The sequence below is a fragment of the Apodemus sylvaticus genome, chromosome 1 (assembly GCF_947179515.1).
Source record: "Apodemus sylvaticus chromosome 1, mApoSyl1.1, whole genome shotgun sequence".
Classification (NCBI taxonomy): Eukaryota; Metazoa; Chordata; class Mammalia; order Rodentia; family Muridae; genus Apodemus; species Apodemus sylvaticus.
The window spans coordinates 13,958,147-13,977,536 of NC_067472.1; the positions used below are offsets into that span (position 1 = coordinate 13,958,147).

The window sequence follows — 19,390 nt, forward strand, 5'->3', positions numbered from 1 at the left end:
TTGCTGGGTTCTGATTATTCCTCAGCGGTGAGGGGAGGGAGGAGTGGTAAAGGTATTTCCCGTGGGCCAGCCCTTTGTTCTCCCTTCCCCTCAGGTCTATAAATGGTTAATCTACCTGAGCTGGCAGGGGAAGTTTTCTGCCCTCTATAAAGTTTGGTTCCTGAAGGCAGATTTTTTTTTTTTTAAATCCAGCAAGTGTCAGATAATTGGAAGGGTGGGGTGAGGCTGCAAACCACGGCGCACCTTTGTCAGGACTTGTTTTTGAAGCAAAGCGCTGAAGGAAACAGGCCGGAGAGAAGAAGCGAACATTTTTGAAAGATCACTCAGCTTTAACACACCTTGACTAGGTCCGGATTAAAAAAAAAGTGCCACAGCAAACTTCTAGAAGAAAAGCATCAGAGGAAGAGAGAGAGAGGGAGAAAGAGAGAGAGGGTGTCTGCGCGAAGCTGTCTCCGTTGCTCCAGACTGGAAACCAGGTGAGCCGCAGGACCTTTTCTTTTTTCTCTCTCTGAGATTTTGGTTTGAGGCTTGTTCCCAATTGTAAAATGTTTATTGGAGAAAAGAAGATGGAATTCATGTCTGGTGTTCTGGTTGAACCAGTTAATTGGTCACACGTGAGTGTGTGCACACTACTTGGGCTTGTTTTATTTTTTAAAAGGAATGCCAAGGGACATCCAGGAGAGGCCGAGAGAAGGTCAGTTGAGAGCCAGTGGGCTCTCCCCGCAGGGACTTTTCCCATTATTGTCAGGGTTGTAAAGCAGTGTAAAGTGGTTGTAAAGGCTGTGAAGGGTATTAGTAAACTGCTCTTTCCAGCTAGCATTCCCACCTCTCCCTCCTCCACTGGACAGTGGGATGGCTCAGGAGGGGAGTTTGAGTGTAGGTGAGTGGCGGCCTCCCAGGCACAGCCTTGGCCGCTCAGGCCTCTGCTGCTGGAAGGGTCACCGTAAGCTCTGGGAGCTAACAGACGTGGCTGTTCTGTTCCTGGTATACTGCTCCTAAAAAGGAAAAGCAAAATCTTCAAATGGTGTGACTGGTCCAGGAATTCTCTAGAGTCAAACTGGAAGGGAGGGAGGGAGAGAGAGAGAGAGACAGAGAGAGAGAGAACACCAGGGAGAGGGAAGAGAGAGAAAAGAGGGGGCACTGTTTCAATGCTTGTACTCTTTGATGGCCAATTTGGCCTTTCTCTTCCCCTCCTCCCCAAATCACTTTGAGTTTTAGACTTATCAGCTGAGGTCTAACTGGAGCACAGTTGGACTAACTGGCACAGTATCCTTCACTGTTGAAGCAGGGAAAGCCTCTGCCGCCCCACTTCTCCCTAGAAGCAGTTACTCCACAGTCTAAAGTTTGACACCGATACGGGCACTTTCTGGAGAACTAGGCCTGTTCCTTCCCTCCTCTGTGTTCTCAGAGCTGAGGCATGGATGTAAGTGGAAATGAACCCAATACTTGCCCATCTTCTGATGGACACCCTCAGATAATTAAGGGTTCTACCTTGCTCTTAGACCTTGCAAAACACCACGCTAATCAGCCCAGCGTGTACCAGGGTCAGATCCAGTGACCCTGGATTTAAGCCCACTTTAAATCTGCAGGGTAAGTCCTGTGATGAGGGATACAATCAGGCCTAAGAAGTTACCAAACACAGATCATAACCAATGGAGAGAGGTCTGTGGGCCACGCCTGGCTTATTTGCCATCACTAGTGGCAGCAGCCACAGTGGCCCATGAGCTGACATAATTACAAGTCAGTGTCTTATCTGTGGTCGTGAAACTCTAAGGTGGCCAGTAGGTAGGCAGCACACTCACCTCTGGGTGGTGAGGAGATTTAAACCCATGATGTGAGCATCAGGACTCTGGTCTTCCTGGCCCTCAAACCTGCTCAGCTCCTGTTCTGTCAGATAAATAGTCAAGGCACGACTTTCTCATTCTGCAGCAATTTCAATGTTGCTTTATTTTAAAATTTACAGTTTACACAGATTGGGGTAACAGAAAGCTTAAAAAAGAAATATTTTATTTATGATTCTTTAGCAGAATATAGGAGCATTTATTCCTAAGATTAAAAGCTAGAAATAAAAACATGTATTCTCATTATTCTGTCTGTCTCAAGGATGGGTGTTTCCTGTGTCATTAGAAGATAAGGTCGAGGCCAGGGATGGCTGTCAGTGACCATGGTTGGCCCTTATTTTGTCCTTATTGGCATGTGTATCAGACCACAGACCTGAGCAGTTGTGAGTAGATCTGACACCATTCAAATAAAATATAAAAGAAAGCCGGGCGGTGGTGGTGTACACATGTAATCCCAGCACTCTGGGAGGCAGAGGCAGGCGGATTTCTGAGTTTGAGGCCAGCCTGGTCTACAGAGTGAGTTCCAGGACAGCCAGGGCTACACAGAGAAACCCTGTCTCAACAAAACCAAATCCAAAAAACCAAAAAAAAAAAAAAAAAAAAAAAAAAAAAAGTAAAAAAAAATTACCAATCAAAGTAGAAAACTGTTTTCAAATTTTGTCTTCATGCATAAGAAAGTCACATGGGGGGCATTTTGATAGTTTAAAAAAAAACATTAGCCATAAAATAAGTATATAGCAGCTGCTAAGAACACTGGGTAGGCATGTTCTCACTCATGGGGAAGCTAAAGGTTGACCTCATACAAGGGGTAAGAAGGGTGCTTACCAGAGGCTGAGAAATAAGGGGGCGGGGGACAGAGGCTGCCTGACAGCTGACAAAGTACAGTGGGGGAAGGCCTGGTTCTTGTGCCCCACAGCACTGGGTGCAGTAGAGTTGGCAGTAGTTTGTTATGTATTTTATGAACAACTAGAAGAAAGATTTGTAGGAACCAAGACTCTGAGAAGGGTCTAAGGTGTGAAAACATTATTTACCTTGACTAGATCACTGCATGTGTACCTATACCTAATCATAACACACACACTGACTATAATATAACTTGAAAATACACCTGAGAGCCAAGCGTGGCGGCGCACGCCTTTAATCCCAGCACTCGAGGGGCAGAAGCGGGTGGGTCTCTATGAGTTCAAAGCCAGCATGGATTGCATGACAAGCTCCAGGCCAGCCGGGGCTACATAATGAGACCCTGTCATAAGCAAATAAAAGTAAGCAAATGTCAGGGGGGAAAACAGATGGAAATTGGTGTAACTTGGAATTAAGAACTTAAGGAACCCACTCTTTTTTGCCAGCAGTGAAGCAGCCCCAAAATTCTAGGAAGTTAAAAATTATGTTAGTTGACAAAGCTTCCATTAAGTGGTACTTTGGGAACTCCAGAGCACAGCCAAGGCTGCCAGGAACGGCAGGCTCGGGCACGAACCCCGCTGAACTCCCTTCTGCCTGATGTTACACTTTTACAAAGCTACACACTCTCAGAATGATTCAGACAGAATTTCTGTGAGGAAAAACCTCTGTCCTGGGGAACAGTTCTAGCCCAAGTCTGTGTCTGCACCCAGCACCCTCCATGAAATCATGAACTCATAGAAAGTCTCTTCTTATCTTTGATTTAAAATAATCCATCTCCAACACATCCCTGTTATCTCCAACAGTCAGACTGGGCATAGAAATGCACGGCTACAGCATAGCCAACGTTAGAAAGGCTGCCTGCTAAGAGGGAAGTGCCCGCCCACCTGGGGCAGGTTCTACCCACAGTGCACTTCCCACTGAGGAACTCAGGGCTAAGAAATGGCTCAAAATCATGAAACCCAGGAAACCACAAAGCAGCTATCTCTTTGTGCCCTGTGGAAGCTAGGGAAACTATGTTTTTTTGCTATAGAACAGAAGATTTGTCCTTAGATCTCAGGGCGTAAAGAGCCTAGACATGCCTGTTATTGCCCTAGATACAGAAAAAAAAAAAAAAAAAAAAAAAAAAAAAAGAACAGCAGAATTGGGCAGGGTTAGCTCCCAGAGACTGGACCTCTCCAAGCTGCCACGTACCAGCCTTCATATGCCAGTAGAATCAGCCATCAGCATCATGGAAATATCAAAAATGATGTATGTATAGTAAGATTCCAACATTAAAATTAACAGTAATCTCAGGGTAAATTTCTTATCAATTAAGTACCATTCTAGACAGCCAGTTAGTGCCCCAAGTGTACGGAAGTGTTGAATCTCCTCAGTCGCCTCCCGGTTTGTGGCTAATGGTCAGTTGGAAGAACAGTGCTGGTGGTAGTGTTACCATCCCAGCAAAAACAGCAGCAGTCCTAAGACAATTAAATCTTAAAGTAAGGGTCTCAAAGAGGACACCCATCTTCCCAGACTGGCATGCACTGTCCTGTAGGCTGCTGCGGGACTTCCGGCATGGTCACCAGCCAGCTCATGCCCTTAAGAGGCTAGAGTCCCTTATGGAGCTATTTTATGAAGCCATTCCTCTTAGCTCCAGGAAACATGCCTGTAAAGACATTCTGTGGCAGCTCAATGCAGCTAACATTTTTTTTTTCATGGTGACACATTCCTTGTCTGAAGCTAGATTTAAAAAACACCAATGAACAAGGGGTTAGCACACTCGGCCAGACCCTGAAGCTAACTCTCACCAGTCTTGGCTAATTCCAAGTCTCTGAGCTGCTCTCATTTTGTCACAGTCTCAACAAGGAAGTCACCTCAGGCTACACTATGACTTGCATAGATGAGTCTTAGACATATTTTACCTTCGTCAATTCCTTCCTTCATTACAAACAAACCAAAAAACACCTCTTAAGAAAAATATAATCCAGAATAGACTACATTTATTTCCATTCTGAGTTTAAAAGAAATTAAAATAACTTTATGGTTCCTCCTCAATGCGCACACACACACACACACATACACACACCACAAACAAATAATAAGCCAAACCCACGGGTGGGACTGGAAAGACAGCCCATCAGTTAAGGACACTGGTTGCTCTTCCAGAGGACCCAGGTTTGATTCTCAGCACCCACATGCAGTTCACAACCATCTGTCACTTCCATTTCAGAGGCTCCAACACCCTCTTCTGCTCTCCACAGGCACCAGGCATAGCACTCAGGGCACAGACATACAGGCAGACAAAATATCCATACACGAAATTCTAAGAAACAACAAAAGCCATGTTGTAGGGTCCAACAACCCCTGTGTCAGAGCAGCCAGGGAACCAGAAGTCAGATGAAGAGTATATGGGAGAGCTCAGCATGGGGCAGAAATGGCTCCAGTTCTACTATGCAGACAGCAATGCACCAAAGATAGAGCCAGGGACAAGAACAGGAGCGGGAGGGGAACCCTACGGGGAAAAGTGGTGAGTGAATCCTCCCACAAACTGGTACTGAGCACCTTGGCAGGAAGAGCCCTGTTGGGGAATCCTTCCCGTCCATTCCTGTGTGAGCCTTCAGCCCATAGTCTGCCGCCACCACCCCTTGTCATTCCTGCCTGTTCCACCTGAGCTCAGGGACACGGCAGCCAAGAGCTGCCTCCCACAGTGGAGTAAGAGTACGGCTGTTGGTTTGCATTGTCCTGCCTGTGTCTGCTTGTAAATCTCCAGGACTAGTCTGTTATGAGGAGCACACTTCATACTTTGCAAACTGTAATGATCTAGGCAAATACGCATGTGATTTTTTTCTGTCAAACACTGTTCTCACAGTCAAACTCTAGCACAGCTTGGAGGTCATATTCACAGACTTCCATCTAAAACACAGAATGCTCAAGTGTGTATGTGTGTGAGTGTGTGTGTGTGCACCTAAAGCTGTCAACAGGTCCCGGAGCTTGCCAATTCTAGCTAATCTAAGGAGCCACGTTGTCCTGGGGAGCCCCTGTTCCCTGCCTTTCAAGTGCCAGAATTACAAGCAGCAGCCACACCTGCCTGGCTTTTGTGAGGGTTCTGGGTAATCCATGTTTGTCTCCCAAGCATTTAATCTACAGAGCCGTCTCCCAGCACTAGAACCTAGACCGGTGTAAAGCTCATGAAAATGCGCTTCGCAAACCCCCCAGTGCTTCACAACACACCCTCCAGTCGCTCATCACCCTGGCAAGGCATAGCCATAGTTACAGTTAGACAGCGGGCAGGGCACCTGGGCTGCTGAAGCCTTTGGACGCCTCATGGAGGGCAGGCTATCCCACTCTGTTCTAAAAGAGGCAGACTATAGAAGGGAACTGTTGGGCTTTGTCTGTTGCAATCGATGGCCAGAATGGGGGCTGGTGCCTGTACAAGATGATGTGCACAAGAGTTAGCCTTTGAATGATAGGAAACAGGTTTTTGATTAGCTTGACCCTGTGCCTGCTCATGCATGTGCATATGTGCATGCAAGTGTGTGTGTGTGTGTGTGTGTGTGAGAGAGAGAGAGAGAGAGAGAGAGAGATGCAGGCTAGACTTGCTAAAAGCAATGGCTTCTGTTCCTGCAGGTGGTTATGGGAGTCAGTCTCTGTGTGTTTGTGTGTCTGTGTGTCTGTGTGTCTATGTGAGGTGGGAGGGGCTAGACTTGCTAAAAGTAATGGCTTCTGTTCCTGCAGGTGGCTATGGGATGGATGTGACCAAGAAAAGCAAGCGAGATGGCGCTGAAGTCACTGAGAGAAGTAAGAGTGTCTGGATTTCTTTTACTTGGGACTTGTAGCTCACCTGAAAACAGTGTCCCTCGTCCCGAGTCCACCACTGCAGCTGTGTCTCCACATTCATCCCAGATAGACTCCACCCCTCTCCCAGGAGCGCTCCTCTCAGCCTTCGCTCTCACACGCTTATAATCAAATCCCGGGATGAAAATTGCCATTTTCTGGGCACAGGGGTGTGGCTCAGTGGAGGACCACCTGCCTAGCACACACCTGCCTAGCACACACCTGCCTAGCACACACCTGCCTAGCACACACCTGCCGAGGCTCAGGGCACTATCCTCAGTACCACAGAAAATGAAAGAGAAATAACTACAGGAAAGGGGGAAGAGGTGGGGAGAGGAGGAAGGAGAGAGGAGAGGAGAAACGGATTTTTTCCTGTGTAGCGTCACTATGAGCAGAACTTTAATACTGCCTAATCCTCTGTGGTTATGGCCGTGTAACTCTCTGTGGATTAGTGAGCCTTTTCCTTCCCTAGGGACGTAGGACAATAGAAACCTAAAAGTATAATATCTCATGCCTTATAATATGGGACAGGCACAACTCTGGTCTCACCATCTAAGTGTACACTAAAACTGGAAACAGATACACTTACTTTGTGCAACTGTCCAAGTGATCGATTGAGGGTGTTTAAACTGTCTCTCCGGCAACTCTAAATTAGGAAACTTTTTCACTTATTGTGTGACTTCCATTTATTTCCAATAACAACAAAAAATTCTGGCTCCACAGACTTGAAAAATAAGTTATTTTTATGCATCAAAAAAAAAAAAAAAAAACCCTCCCAAAGGCCCGTGCACTGAGAGGTTCCTGGGAGCTCTCGGGCCATTATTCAAGTGGAGTGTCCACCGTCCTGTGAAGAACCGTCTCCTTATATGTCTTGACTGCCTTTCCCACTGCGTTCATAATCTTGTGCTGAGGAAGTGAGAGGCTCCATGTGGCTGGAAGTGTTGTCACATGGAGGACAGGGATAGATGGGCAGCATGGCCGGAGCAGGCGCCAACCGCCGGCTTCACGCAGCACACAGTGGCCTGAACCATCTCTTTCTATCCCTCCTCCCACACGCATGTGTGCATGCACTCCACTCTAACACATCTGTACAAGTGTGCACATATACACAGGAAAAAAAATCTCCTCCAAAGACCAGTGAGGGCCAGTGAAATGGCTCAGCATGTGAAGGCACTAACCCGCTGGCCCCATGAGGTAGAAGGAAAGAACCGACAATAGTTCTTTGATGTGCCCATGCATGCTGTGCCACACGCATGCCCACACACAGTGGCCTCAGCCAGATGAGGCTCCAGATAGGAGAGAGGAGTACTGATGGCCACAGTCAGACAAAAGTTGGCCCTGGTATGGCGTTGGGAATCCACTCCAACCTCATGTTACTTTAGGGGAATGACTGCAGAGGAACGGGGTCCTGCTTCTGAGCGGTGTTCCCTCAGATGCCAGAGGCTGTTGGCATCTTTGTATACTTACCACCACTTGACTCTAGAGAAGCTTCCTGAAAACCTGCCTCTGGGATACATGCATGGCTCATTTCCCTGGCCTCAGACGTGATCTGCTCAGGCTGCCCTTCCTGTCCACACTCACCAATGCCCATGAGGGTCGCAGAATGAATCACGGCACTCTGGAGACACCAACTTCATCAGGATATACTGAGTGAGATGGGCCGGGTCTTGGCTCCAGCTGGCCTCGGCGTCTTTGGGAAGGAACAGAGCAGAGATAGTGTGTGTGACTAGAAGAAAAGGAAGGCTGGCCCTCTTCCAGACTCAGAGCTAAGCCTGGACTGGAGCGATAGGTGGGAGGCCTTGGTGCCAAGGCAACTCATTCTTCTAGTCAATGGATAACTTCCCTTGGCACCAAGAAGAAAATTTATATTCTACATACATCGTTGTTGTTGTTCATATTTTCAGATTCCTTGTCATACGACACATCTACCCAAACCCTTTGTTGAGCCCAATGCTTAACCTATGGCAGACACCAGGTCCTGCCAAAACCCAACAATGCCTGCGTGTCCCACAGCATCTCCTCTTCCTTTGTCTTTTCTAGTTGTCACGGAAACAGTAACGACAAGACTCACGTCTTTACCACCAAGTAAGTGGCTGTGCGTTAGTAGGTCCTCTGTAAAGGCCCCAATCTGTGATCTTGAACATGAGAATTTACCTTCCGGCTGAGAAAATCTAAACTCTCTGGAATATGGTCTTTTGCTAGCAGCTATACTGATGTTGACTTATACGCAACAGCGAGCTACCAGCTTGCACTGTGGGCTTCCTGGTTAGAGTGTACAGTGACTGCTTTTCAGTCTCCTCTAAGGATACTCCCACCCTCCTCGAATGAGCCCTCTTGCTTATTCACAGCCGTGCTCCATTCTTCCCTGCTCTCTCTGGCCCCTAAGAACTATGTCAGCTGTCTATCTTTATGGATTTGCTATTCTGCTCAGTAAAATACTGGAAATCCTCCGTGAGCACTATACTTTGGGTCGGGACTTCCTAAATATTGCTGATAGCAGAGACCCAGGCCCAACATTACCCCAGGCCCTAATGGGCCTCAGAATAGGGAGGGCCCACCATCTGTGGCCAGAGCTGGGTGACAGAAGCAGGTCAAGAGGAGCCAGAGCCACCTGTGGTCCTTCCAGCACTTCTGGTGGCTGTTGTGTCTAGGTCCTGGTTGGGCATTTGCAAGAGGCAAGCCCAAACTTCATCTGAGGAGGAGGAGCTACCTCCACTAATTTTCCTACCAAATAGCTTTCTGTGCTCCATCAAAAGTCCCTCATTCACATCAGGGCACTGACTCCAGACATCTGTACTGAAAGCAAATGGGGGGAAGGGCAGCGTGGAATTTGGAGTACGGTAAAAGAGACCCCAGCCAGCAGGCTCCTGGTGAGAAGGAGGGAAGGCCCCCATTGAGCGGAAGATGACCCTCTGCCCTGGCTCTGCCCTGGGGCTGTCACCTGCTTTCCGCAGAAGGGAGCACCAGCAATGGCTACGCCAAGACAGGCTCTCTGGGTGGAGGAAGTCGGCTAGAGAAACAAAGCCTGATGCATGGCAGCAGCGGCTACATCAACTCAAGTAGGTGCCTGTTGGTCGGAGGGGCAGGGTGACAGACAGAGGTGAGACACGGAAACCCACCACTGCAGTCAGCGCAGGAGTGGGACGTTACCCTGTCTGCCTCTCCTGCCGCACACCCCTAAGAGTTACCCAAAGGACAAGAGACTCTCCAGCGGGGCTGACTCTCGAATCATCAGCATTAGACACCTACATAAAATGGATTCCGTTTTCATTAAGTGTCCAGGACAGTTAACATTCAATCATCAGCACTAGCCACCTACATAAAATGGGTTCTGTTTTCATTAAGTGTCCAGGACAGTTAACATTCGAGAAGCAGAGTCCCTCTACTTAAGCCACAGCTTTTAGAAAATGCTGTGTGTGTTTAGGGATTACAGTCAGATTACCAGCATTGCATGAAGGGTGAAGGCTGAGTTGCTCTGCCAACAGACTCTAGTAGTCCTGTGCTACTGTATTCTGCTGGGCAAATACAGAGTCTGTTTCCCGAGAGGCCATCTTTCATGCAAAAGCAAGAGAACTCAGAAGTATGACAAAGACATGCACACGTACATCCACAGCCCTGGAAGCCACTAACATGTGGGAGAGAAAATAAAAAGTCAATGGGACGTTCAGAAGGGCCCTCCCAGCGGGCTAGAGTCCAGTCGCTCTGAGCAGGAGTCAGTGGTCCTGCACCAAGTCAACCCTATGGCATCCTTACCACTTCTGCACACTCGTGTGTGTGTGTGTGTGTGTGTGTGTGTGTGTGTGTGTGTGTGTGTATCCTGCCTCTCAGTGTCTGCCCCCAAAGGCGGTAGCAACCATCCTGCCCTCCATCCCTTTCACAGTGTCCCCTGCAGTCCCCTGTCCCTCTCGCAGGGCCCTCCCTTAGCATCCAGGGGGTTATTTGGTTAATGCCACTGTGTTTCAAGGCAGTGGGATCATCTCTGGTGAGGCGGTGCCAGGAGGGTTCACACTCTTTCCCCCTTGCAGGTGGAAGCGTCCGAGGCAATGCTTCCACCTCCAGCTACCACAGGAGAGCTCACTCGCCCGCCTCCACCCTGCTCAACTCTCCTGGCTCCACCTTTGAAAGGAAAAGTCACATGACGCGCCATGGGACATATGAAGGTATCTGGTCTCTTCCTGGTGTGACTTCGCTCGTCCTGTGCGTGTTGGCTTCTTGGCTTCTCATGTGTCTGCACCCTGCTCCATCTTGCATCCACACAATTGGAAGATGTGTTCATTCATTCATTCATTCATTCTTCATTCATCTTTCATTCATTTTTTTTATTCACTTACTCACTTCTCAACTGACATGTTGTCATGTTTTACACTGTACTAAATGCCTTATGGATCTTGTCTTCAAGAACTATAGGTCTATAGACAATTCAAGGTCTATAGACAATTGAAGACCAAGGAAAAAGCAGTAAGGCTGAGTCGATGGAGGTTTCTGGTTTCCACTAAGGAACTCAAAGACGACTACGGAGGCTGTGCTACTTAAGCCTTGGCTTCCTAGTGACAGTCACAGATGGGAGGACAGGGACAGTTCAAGGTGGGGAAGCCATGGCATACAGGACAGTCAAGGGCTAAAACGGGATTGGGAGGCCCAGATTCTATGCTAGGTGTAGACTTTAGTCTCCACATAAGAAGACACAGAGGTTTTTTTATCCTGGGACTCTGGATCCTCTGGATCCTATTTGAGTCCCAGAAAGCTTGTCACCGTGGATAGGTGACAAGTTAAAAGGAAGTCCTCAATAGTGGAGAAGAGAGAAATCTGGGTTGGGGCTCGGTGGAGAAGGAGGGCTGGGAGGGGTAAGATAAAAGAGGCAGAGTTGGCAGGCTTTGCCATTGATGAGATGGGAGGAAAATTTAGAAACAGCCAACCCTAGGGTTTCAAATGTAGACTGGGCTCCACAGTTGAAACAGGAAACTCAGGAGGAAGGCCCTGCTTGGGTGAATTCTGCCAAGATGATCCTCCTGAAACACTTCCAGCTCTAGTGGTTCACACTGCTGTAGCTGATACACCCCTACCCTCTAGGAAGCCTTAGAAAGAGGGAGGTAAGTAACCATTTGTACTAAGTGCTCCATCTCCTCTCCAGGGAGCTCCAGTGGCAACTCTTCCCCTGAGTATCCACGGAAAGAACTCGGTAAGCCCTCTCCTTAGTGTGCGCGCGCGCGCGCGCGCGCACGCACACACACACACAGATGCCTGAATGGTGGGTTGCAGGGCAGGGATACCACAAACAAAATGGCTTCTTCTGAAGAGTTTGACTCCTGCTGCTTTTTTGCTAAGGGGGGCTGCCAGTCCTATTAGCTTGCTGTCACCAGCTTTTGCTCATGACACCGTTAAAATGGTAAGCTGTTTATACAAGGTTCATGCTAGGACACACAGGCCCCTAAGGCCAAGCACTAATTGTAAGGATGCTTCTTTCCATGGGCTTCACAGAGGCCTGCTACCAAGGAGGAGCAGTAGACTCAGTCCACAAACCCACAAACGGAGACCCCAGCTCCTCCTCCACAGCCTCCACAGCTCCCTTCCAGGGTCATATCATTTATCTGGGCCACCCTAAGCTGTGTCTTTACTTGATCTTAAGTCTTTGGTCTATATTCTTAGAATCTCAATGTAGAGATCAGTTGGAGTTACCTAGTGATTATAATTTTCTCTATTTGCTTACCTCGGGAAAACCAAGGCAGGCTTTAATAAACAAATTAAAGATTTAGCAGTCTTTGGGTTCTTTTGATATTGTTTTCAGCTGGTCCAAATGCATCTCTCTCTCTCTCTCTCTCTCTCTCTCTCTCTCTCTCTCTCTCTCTCTCTCTCTCTCTCTCTCTCTCTCTCTCTCTCTCTCTCTCTCTCACACACACACACACACACACCTATCTCTTAGACATAGTGTTCTACGCATTAGCTAACTCAACATTTGCTCACCTAAATTGCATGGAGATGTTGCAAAAATGTTATTTACCCTTCAGCATCTGGGAAACATTTCTTCAGTATCTGCTATACAGAACCCTCTAGGCCCCACCCCCACCCCATCTAGTTTTAGACACTTTGAAAATCTCCAAGTGTTAAAAATATTCAGCATGCCAGAAACATGCCTAAGACCATATTTCTCTCTTTCTTAGCCTCTTCTTCAACCAGAGGACGAAGCCAAACACGGGGTGAGTACCCCCACTGAATTCAGTCCAGCTCACTCTGAGCAGCTAGTACGAGCCAGCCTTTAGCCAGGAAACCAAGCGCAGTAACATGTAGCACCTCACTGAGGAGCCTCAAGTAGTGACAGAGCCTTGTCCAACTCCAAGAGCATGGGAAGGGGAGTATCTGATAATGACCTAACGGGCTCCAGTGACAGTCTGGATGATACAAGACGTCACATCTGCCTTCACAGCTACTCTCCCCCACAGATGTGCTTTGATTGCTGTTATAGGCAAGATAAGCAAAAGCCCATCTCTTCCAAATTATGCAAGGACTAACTTTGTAAAGTCATCACCTAGAAATGATAGAAGAGAGAAAGGCTCTAGGAGAAGCCACCCCAGCAGAGCCCGGAGTGACCACAGGAACCTTATGTCAGACTGTGCTGAAGGCAGTGTCCTTTGTGGGCTCAGCGTGTTCACCGTGGCCAGGTTCTGTTCCCACTGTGTCTCACTATCATCAGGAGCTTGAGTTCGGGTACTCCAGCCACCCACAGCTTTAGGATGATTGTTAAAAGATGCCCACTCTAGCTGAAGCTAATCCTCTTAAGCTCCTAAGGTTATGGACTTCCTGTTCTGGTGACTAACTGAACACTGGAGGGTTTAGATTCTTTTGTCCATACCTTGAGTGAGCTGGGAGGCAGAAAGACACTGGATGCTGACAGCTGTGAAGAGGGCGCTGATAAAAAGTATCTCGGCCTCCTTGCTCAGCCTAGGGTTCCTGTTAAGTCTCTGGTGCCCAGGCTTGCACAGTTGGCAAGTGGAGAAGGGAAGGGATACTCCTTTGTGGTGACACCCAGCTTTCCTGGTGAAGAACTGAGAAATCACAGAGTAACCCAGTGAGCCATGCTGTGCTCGGAGCTCAGGGTCCAGGGCAGTGATACAGACTCCTTCATCCACAGCATCCCTATCTCTCCTCTCCCCTTGTACAGAGAGCGAAATCCGAGTTCGGCTGCAGAGTGCGTCACCATCCACCAGATGTAAGTGGTCACTGTCCTACCATCATGAAAGTGTCTAGGGAACAGAGTCGATCAGATCCAGGTGCAGCACAGTGCTGAGGGGTCAGGGGCTATTGTGGTGTGTGTGTGTGTGTGTGTGTGCGTGTGCTCTCGCTCTGTGTGTGTGAGCGCACGCATGCATATGCATGCATGCATATGTGCATGTGCCTGTGTGTGTGCCCACATGTATGTGAGTGTGTGTATTCCTGTGTGTGTGTGTTTGTGCCCATACTTACTCAGTTGTCACACATCCTTGAGGGCTTCCTGGATGTGGGCTCTTGGGCTAGGGTCTGGAGCCAGGTTGCTAAGTAAGCCATGGTCCCTGGTTAATAGTTCAGAGTCTAATGGGGAAATGGAAAACCACTCAACACCTATAGCTCTGTATGAAAGGGAGTACAACCAGGGAGATGGAGACAGAGGCAAGGGTCAGAGAAGTCTGTCTATGCAGGGGTTGACTGAAGAGAAACTGAATGGTGGGTCAGGGTTGGAAGATATACATAGCTAGAGACCTCCCAAGGGCAGTTCTCTGTGGGGTCCCAAAGGGAAATTTCAGATGAGAGAAACTTTGGGAGCCGAAAATGTGGGTTTTAATTTCATCTCCAACGTTAGACATTCACCAGTCTCAGCGCACTGGATACTTTAGATCCCTCTTGCCCTTGTTAGAGGCTCCTTGGCAACATTTTGAAATGATCCTAACTTTGAGGGTGGGATCCAGGGACAAGGCCTAAAAGAAGGAAGGACTGGTGTGTGGCCGAGGACCCTGGTGAGGCTGGCCCTCCAGCTAGGCTGGCCCCAGAGCTTGATACCTGGTCGGTCATGGGATCTGACCCTATGTCCAACCTGTTCTCACCAGAGTCCTTCCAGGCTTAGAAATGCTGATCCCAATGGGTGGAGCTTTCTAGGGAGAGAGGCAGGGCACTTCCCAGCACCTGCCAGCACTTCCCAGTCCATCTGCTTGTCTCCTGTTCATTGTCCTTGCCCGATACCCCCCTTCCTTCCTGTTGGCCACTCCAAAGGGACACAAGAACCTGGTTCTACTAGCTTACCTTGTGACAAATAGAATCATTCAGATGGACCTGAAACTAAAGCAGATATGAGTGCAGACGCAGTGAAATGCTTAGGAGTTATAAACCTCAAGTCCCTTTGACACTGGCAGGCATACCAGGTCATCTAAGGCACCATATTCAGGAAAGGGACAATTGTTAAGCTAGTTTCTTGAAGAGCCTAGCCCTCTAACAGCCCAAAAACGGACAGCAGTGTCTTCCAGGCAGTCACCTCTGTGGTGCCTAATAAGGTCAAATCCGGAAATATCTTCTAAGGACTCGGAGCACCTATATTTATGACTCTGTTAAGGTTACAAACTGTCAGGTTTATAACAGTTATAAATTGGCAAAATTTAAAATGATAAAGCTAATGGAGAGTGTCCCCACACAGGAGGCAGATGGAAGCCTCTCTCCTATCAGAGGGCCATCAGTAGCCATTCCCTGACCTTTGGACTTGGGAAAGGGTCCTGGGCCTAATGGGAAAGTCTGGGGTTCTCTGCAGGGACAGAACTGGATGAGGTGAAGCGTTTGCTTAAGGGAAGTCGGTCCGCAAGTGCGAGTCCCACCAGGAACACCTCCAACACACTCCCCATCCCCAAGAAGGGCACCGTAGAGACCAAAACAGTGACAGCGAGCTCCCACTCAGGTAAGCTCATCAGCTTCAGTCTGCCACGGGGGTCATGGGGTCATGGGGACAGTGTGGCAGGTGTGCCCTAAAGACCTTTCAGCTCTCCCAGAATTGGAAAGGTACTGAGTGCCCGCTCTTACACACTGTGAAGGTCTGGGTGGGGCTTCTCATCCACCCAGTTGGTTGTCCTCTGAGGATGTGGTACCTGATCTCTACCCCAAGCAGGTTATGAGAGTGTGAGATGTGTTGGTCAGGTTCCCCAACAGAAGACTGAGAGGAGACTTGTAGTGTTTACATCATCGGGAGTGAAGCGTTTATCCTGTGCCTACTGTGTGTCAAGCCTTGAGAGAAGGCTCAGAACAGGAGAGGCACAGTCGATGCCATGGAGGAGAGGAGGGTCACTGGGAAATTGAATAGGATCCTAAGAGGTTAGGGTCACACAGTGAGGAGTTCTCAGCATCCTCAGGGAGCGTGTGTCTTCCATGAGAGAAATACTTGTTCGGATGACAGAAAGAGAAGTTAGCAGAGCCAAGGACAGAGATGAGGAAAGGATTGACATCTTCTATGCATGAAGATTTTCAACTGTTTCTGGGAAAGTCTTGATACTGTGATCTTCCTTGTGTGACTTCCCTAAAAGCCAAGCCTCCAAGCATGTTAGCAGTGGCCTGGCCAGCACCCTTCTCCCACATAATAGGCAGACATAACATCATATTAGAAGATCTGTGAAAAGTCCTCTCAGGGACAGAGTGCCTTTGGGATTGGTTGACACACAGAGATGCTTTAATGAGTATCTAAGTAAGAAGGCTACTATATGATCAAGGAGTTACTATACCTGGACATTCCTTTCTCGGGTGCATACACATTTGCTAAGGATGGCTAAAAGTTGCTCCTGATTAACTACCCTTTGACATCTTTGAAAATGGTAAAGCAGTAAAGGAGTTGTCCTCATTGGTGGAGACACCAAAATGTAGGGGAAAAAAAAGCTTAGAAGACATAATGAGTGGATTCTAAAGCAAACTAATATCAAATTTCACCAAGAACTGGCAAGAATTTTGTGATCTAATAGACCAAATTTTGACTTCAGTCAAAAGTAGAATGGCTCAGTACCTCAGGCTGTCCTGAAAACTGAGGGAGTTCCTGAGATATGGGACCTTCAGTGCTAAACTCAGGGAAGCCCCAGCAGGAAAGAGTTCAAATCTCTCCCAGTGACGTATGCGTGTGTGTTTCTGTTCCCAGTGTCAGGAACCTATGATTCAACAATACTGGACACCAACTTTCCCCCCCACATGTGGTCCTCCACCTTGCCTGCAGGGTCCTCCATGGGGACCTATCACAACAACGTAACAGCCCAGAGCACATCCCTTCTCAACACCAACGCCTACTCAACAGGATCAGGTGGGTGTGACTGCAGATGGCCTGTCACTCCCAGATGGGGACAGCTGCAGCTCTACTCTGCCATCGAAGATCTCCCTTGTTGTGTGCCATCTACCTCCAGGGCCTCCTGGGAAGTTTTTTCATTGCCTAATGGCCAAAGCATTTCACACCAGACACCCATTCCTTTCAACTTAATTAACTAACAGGTATTTTTTTTTATATAGAATGAATATTCCAGATGGGGTATCAGGAAAAATATAATGTAAAAAGGTCAGAAAACCATGTACCAATGAGTGTGATTGTGAGAATCTTGAACAACTCAGTTAATTTTCTGAGATCCCCCACTCTATAAAATAGAATCACTAATAAGAGAGTCATTATCTGGATCTAATTGTCTACTCCAGGTCTGGCCATCCAAAACCATCTTTGGCTAGGACCTAAGGTGCCACAGGCTCATGTCTGGTTCCCTGAATCAAAGAGAGAGAACTAAATATTAGGGTTTTTTTTTTCTTCTAACAACAAAAGTGTAATTGGACACACGAGCCAGATCCTGCATTTCTTCTGACACTCCCACTGAGTCTGAGCTCTTCCTTGCCCTGAGCCTTACCGTCACCTGCTTTCTCTTCCCCACTGTAGTCTTTGGTGTGCCAAACAACATGGCGTCCTGCTCCTCCACCCTGCACCCAGGACTCAGCAGCTGCTCCTCAGGTTAGAGCCTGCCACCTTGTCACCTTGGTTGTCCCCTTACGCTATTTTGAGAAGAGCGTATTTGTGTTTCTTTCGTGTGGATGAGTGCTTTGCCTGCAGGTATATTTGCTCACTATTACCGTGAAGTGCCTGCCGGGGGTAGTGGGGGAAGGGCAGTAGAAGGCACTGGATCACAGGGAACTGGAGCATCCGTACGTAGGCACTGAGGGCCACGTCAGTTAAGGCAGTCAGGACGATGCCCTCAGCAATGCCTACTGTCTGACTCAAGGTGGACAGTCCCTCACTGAGAATCGCAGCGATTCCCACTGACAGCTCCTAGGCTATGTCAAGTCATTAAGTGGACAGCCACAAGCCATGGAGTCACAACTGGGGCAAGGACTTATCAGGATGTGATGCTACACACCTTTAATCCCAGAACCCCAGAGGAGAGGCAGGCAAATATCTGAATTCAAGACCATACTGATGTACACAGTGAGTTCCAGGACTGTATAGAGATATGCTGTCTCTCAAGAGGTGGTCTTCAAATAAGGACCACCTGGGCCATTGGCCTGCACAGACCTTGGGTTAGAACAGGAGAAGGGGTGTGGTGGTGTTCAGCTCCGGTATCCAACTTGCCTGCTCCTTAGAGTAGAAAACACCTAACCCACAGGAAGCAATGAGAGAATCCTGTAAATCAACAGGAGTTAAGTGGGTTTGTAAAGAGTGAGGTCTAAGAGGACTTCCCAAAGGAAATTAAGCCCCACACTACCAGAGAGAATTGATTTCATGTGCTTCCTCTGGGCTGATCAGATGGCCCCCGAGCCACCTTCCCGGGCTGGCCGGCTCATCGTGCTATCTCACAGTAGATGGTGTGAAAAAGGTATGCTGTCTCAAAAGTGGGTGGGGTGGGGGTTTATGTGCTTGAGTCAGAAGAGTTGAAAGGAGAGGCAGGGACCTGCCACGTTAGTGCTTCTCAGCCCCTGTGTCTGTATTCAGTTCCCACCCATGTTAGTGCTTCTCAGCCCACGTGTCTGTATTCAATTCCCACCCATGTTAGTGCTTCTCAGCCCACGTGTCTGTATTCAGTACCAACTAGCCATAGAGAGCTACAGGGACAGGATATTTTAGGATTCTGAGAGAGGCTAATATTTAGCAGGCCCCACGTGAACCGCTGCTATGAAGATACATGGCCAGTTCCCTGAAACAGTCATTAATAACGTTTACCCCGGGGGGGGAGGGGGGGGAGATGACCACGTTACTAAGAACAATGAAAACCAGGAGAGTTTTACAGTCTGCCACTGGCAAAACGTTTTCACAAAAATGATCCTGGAGGGAGGGCCTCCAGGAGGCTCCCAGCAGCCAGAGAACATCCCCACCTCCTCTCTGTCTCTCTCACAGTGTTTGGCATGCAGAACAATCTGGCCCCCAGCTCTTCTGTGATCTCCCACGGCACAACCACTGCTTCCACAGGTTGGTAGTGCAAGTTTGGGGCTTGGAACTGGGAATTGACTGCCCTTAGATGCTACGACCTACAACCTTATTACAAACAGCTAAAAGGACCAAAAGACTTTTTCCCACCAATAAGACAGCCCTCTCTCCAAGCCTAGAGAAGCCAACCTTTGCCTCACCATCTCCAATAAACACACAGGGAGCCTGCAAACCCAGCACCTCCACCCTGCTCCCACAGATCTCTCAGCCCAGCTGGTCAGGGCAGTGGCCTCCTGCACTCACAATGCCCTTTTCTGCAGTCCACTGTCACTCAACTAAATCTCAGTGGTTGGTTTTACGGTGTGCCACCAGGCCATTGGCCCTGCGCAGACCTGGGGTTAGAACAGGCAAGGGGCGTGGTGGTGTTCAGCTCCGGTATCCAACTTGCCTGCTC

The 19,390-nt window shown here is 48.4% G+C and overlaps 1 protein-coding gene across 1 annotated transcript in view; it reads left to right on the forward strand.

Moving 5' to 3' along the window:
- The first annotated feature begins 265 nt into the window (after positions 1-265).
- Positions 266-19,390, forward strand: part of Col17a1 (collagen type XVII alpha 1 chain) — a 45,397-nt gene continuing 26,272 nt past the window's right edge. The window contains exons 1-12 of the mRNA XM_052184116.1: positions 266-476; positions 6,456-6,518; positions 8,595-8,639; positions 9,509-9,613; positions 10,580-10,714; positions 11,686-11,733; positions 12,713-12,748; positions 13,711-13,758; positions 15,322-15,465; positions 16,684-16,842; positions 17,458-17,529; positions 18,907-18,978. Of these exons, the coding sequence (XP_052040076.1) occupies positions 6,467-6,518; positions 8,595-8,639; positions 9,509-9,613; positions 10,580-10,714; positions 11,686-11,733; positions 12,713-12,748; positions 13,711-13,758; positions 15,322-15,465; positions 16,684-16,842; positions 17,458-17,529; positions 18,907-18,978 (916 nt within the window). The 5' untranslated portion in view covers positions 266-476; positions 6,456-6,466. The remainder of the gene's footprint in view (positions 477-6,455; positions 6,519-8,594; positions 8,640-9,508; positions 9,614-10,579; positions 10,715-11,685; positions 11,734-12,712; positions 12,749-13,710; positions 13,759-15,321; positions 15,466-16,683; positions 16,843-17,457; positions 17,530-18,906; positions 18,979-19,390) is intronic.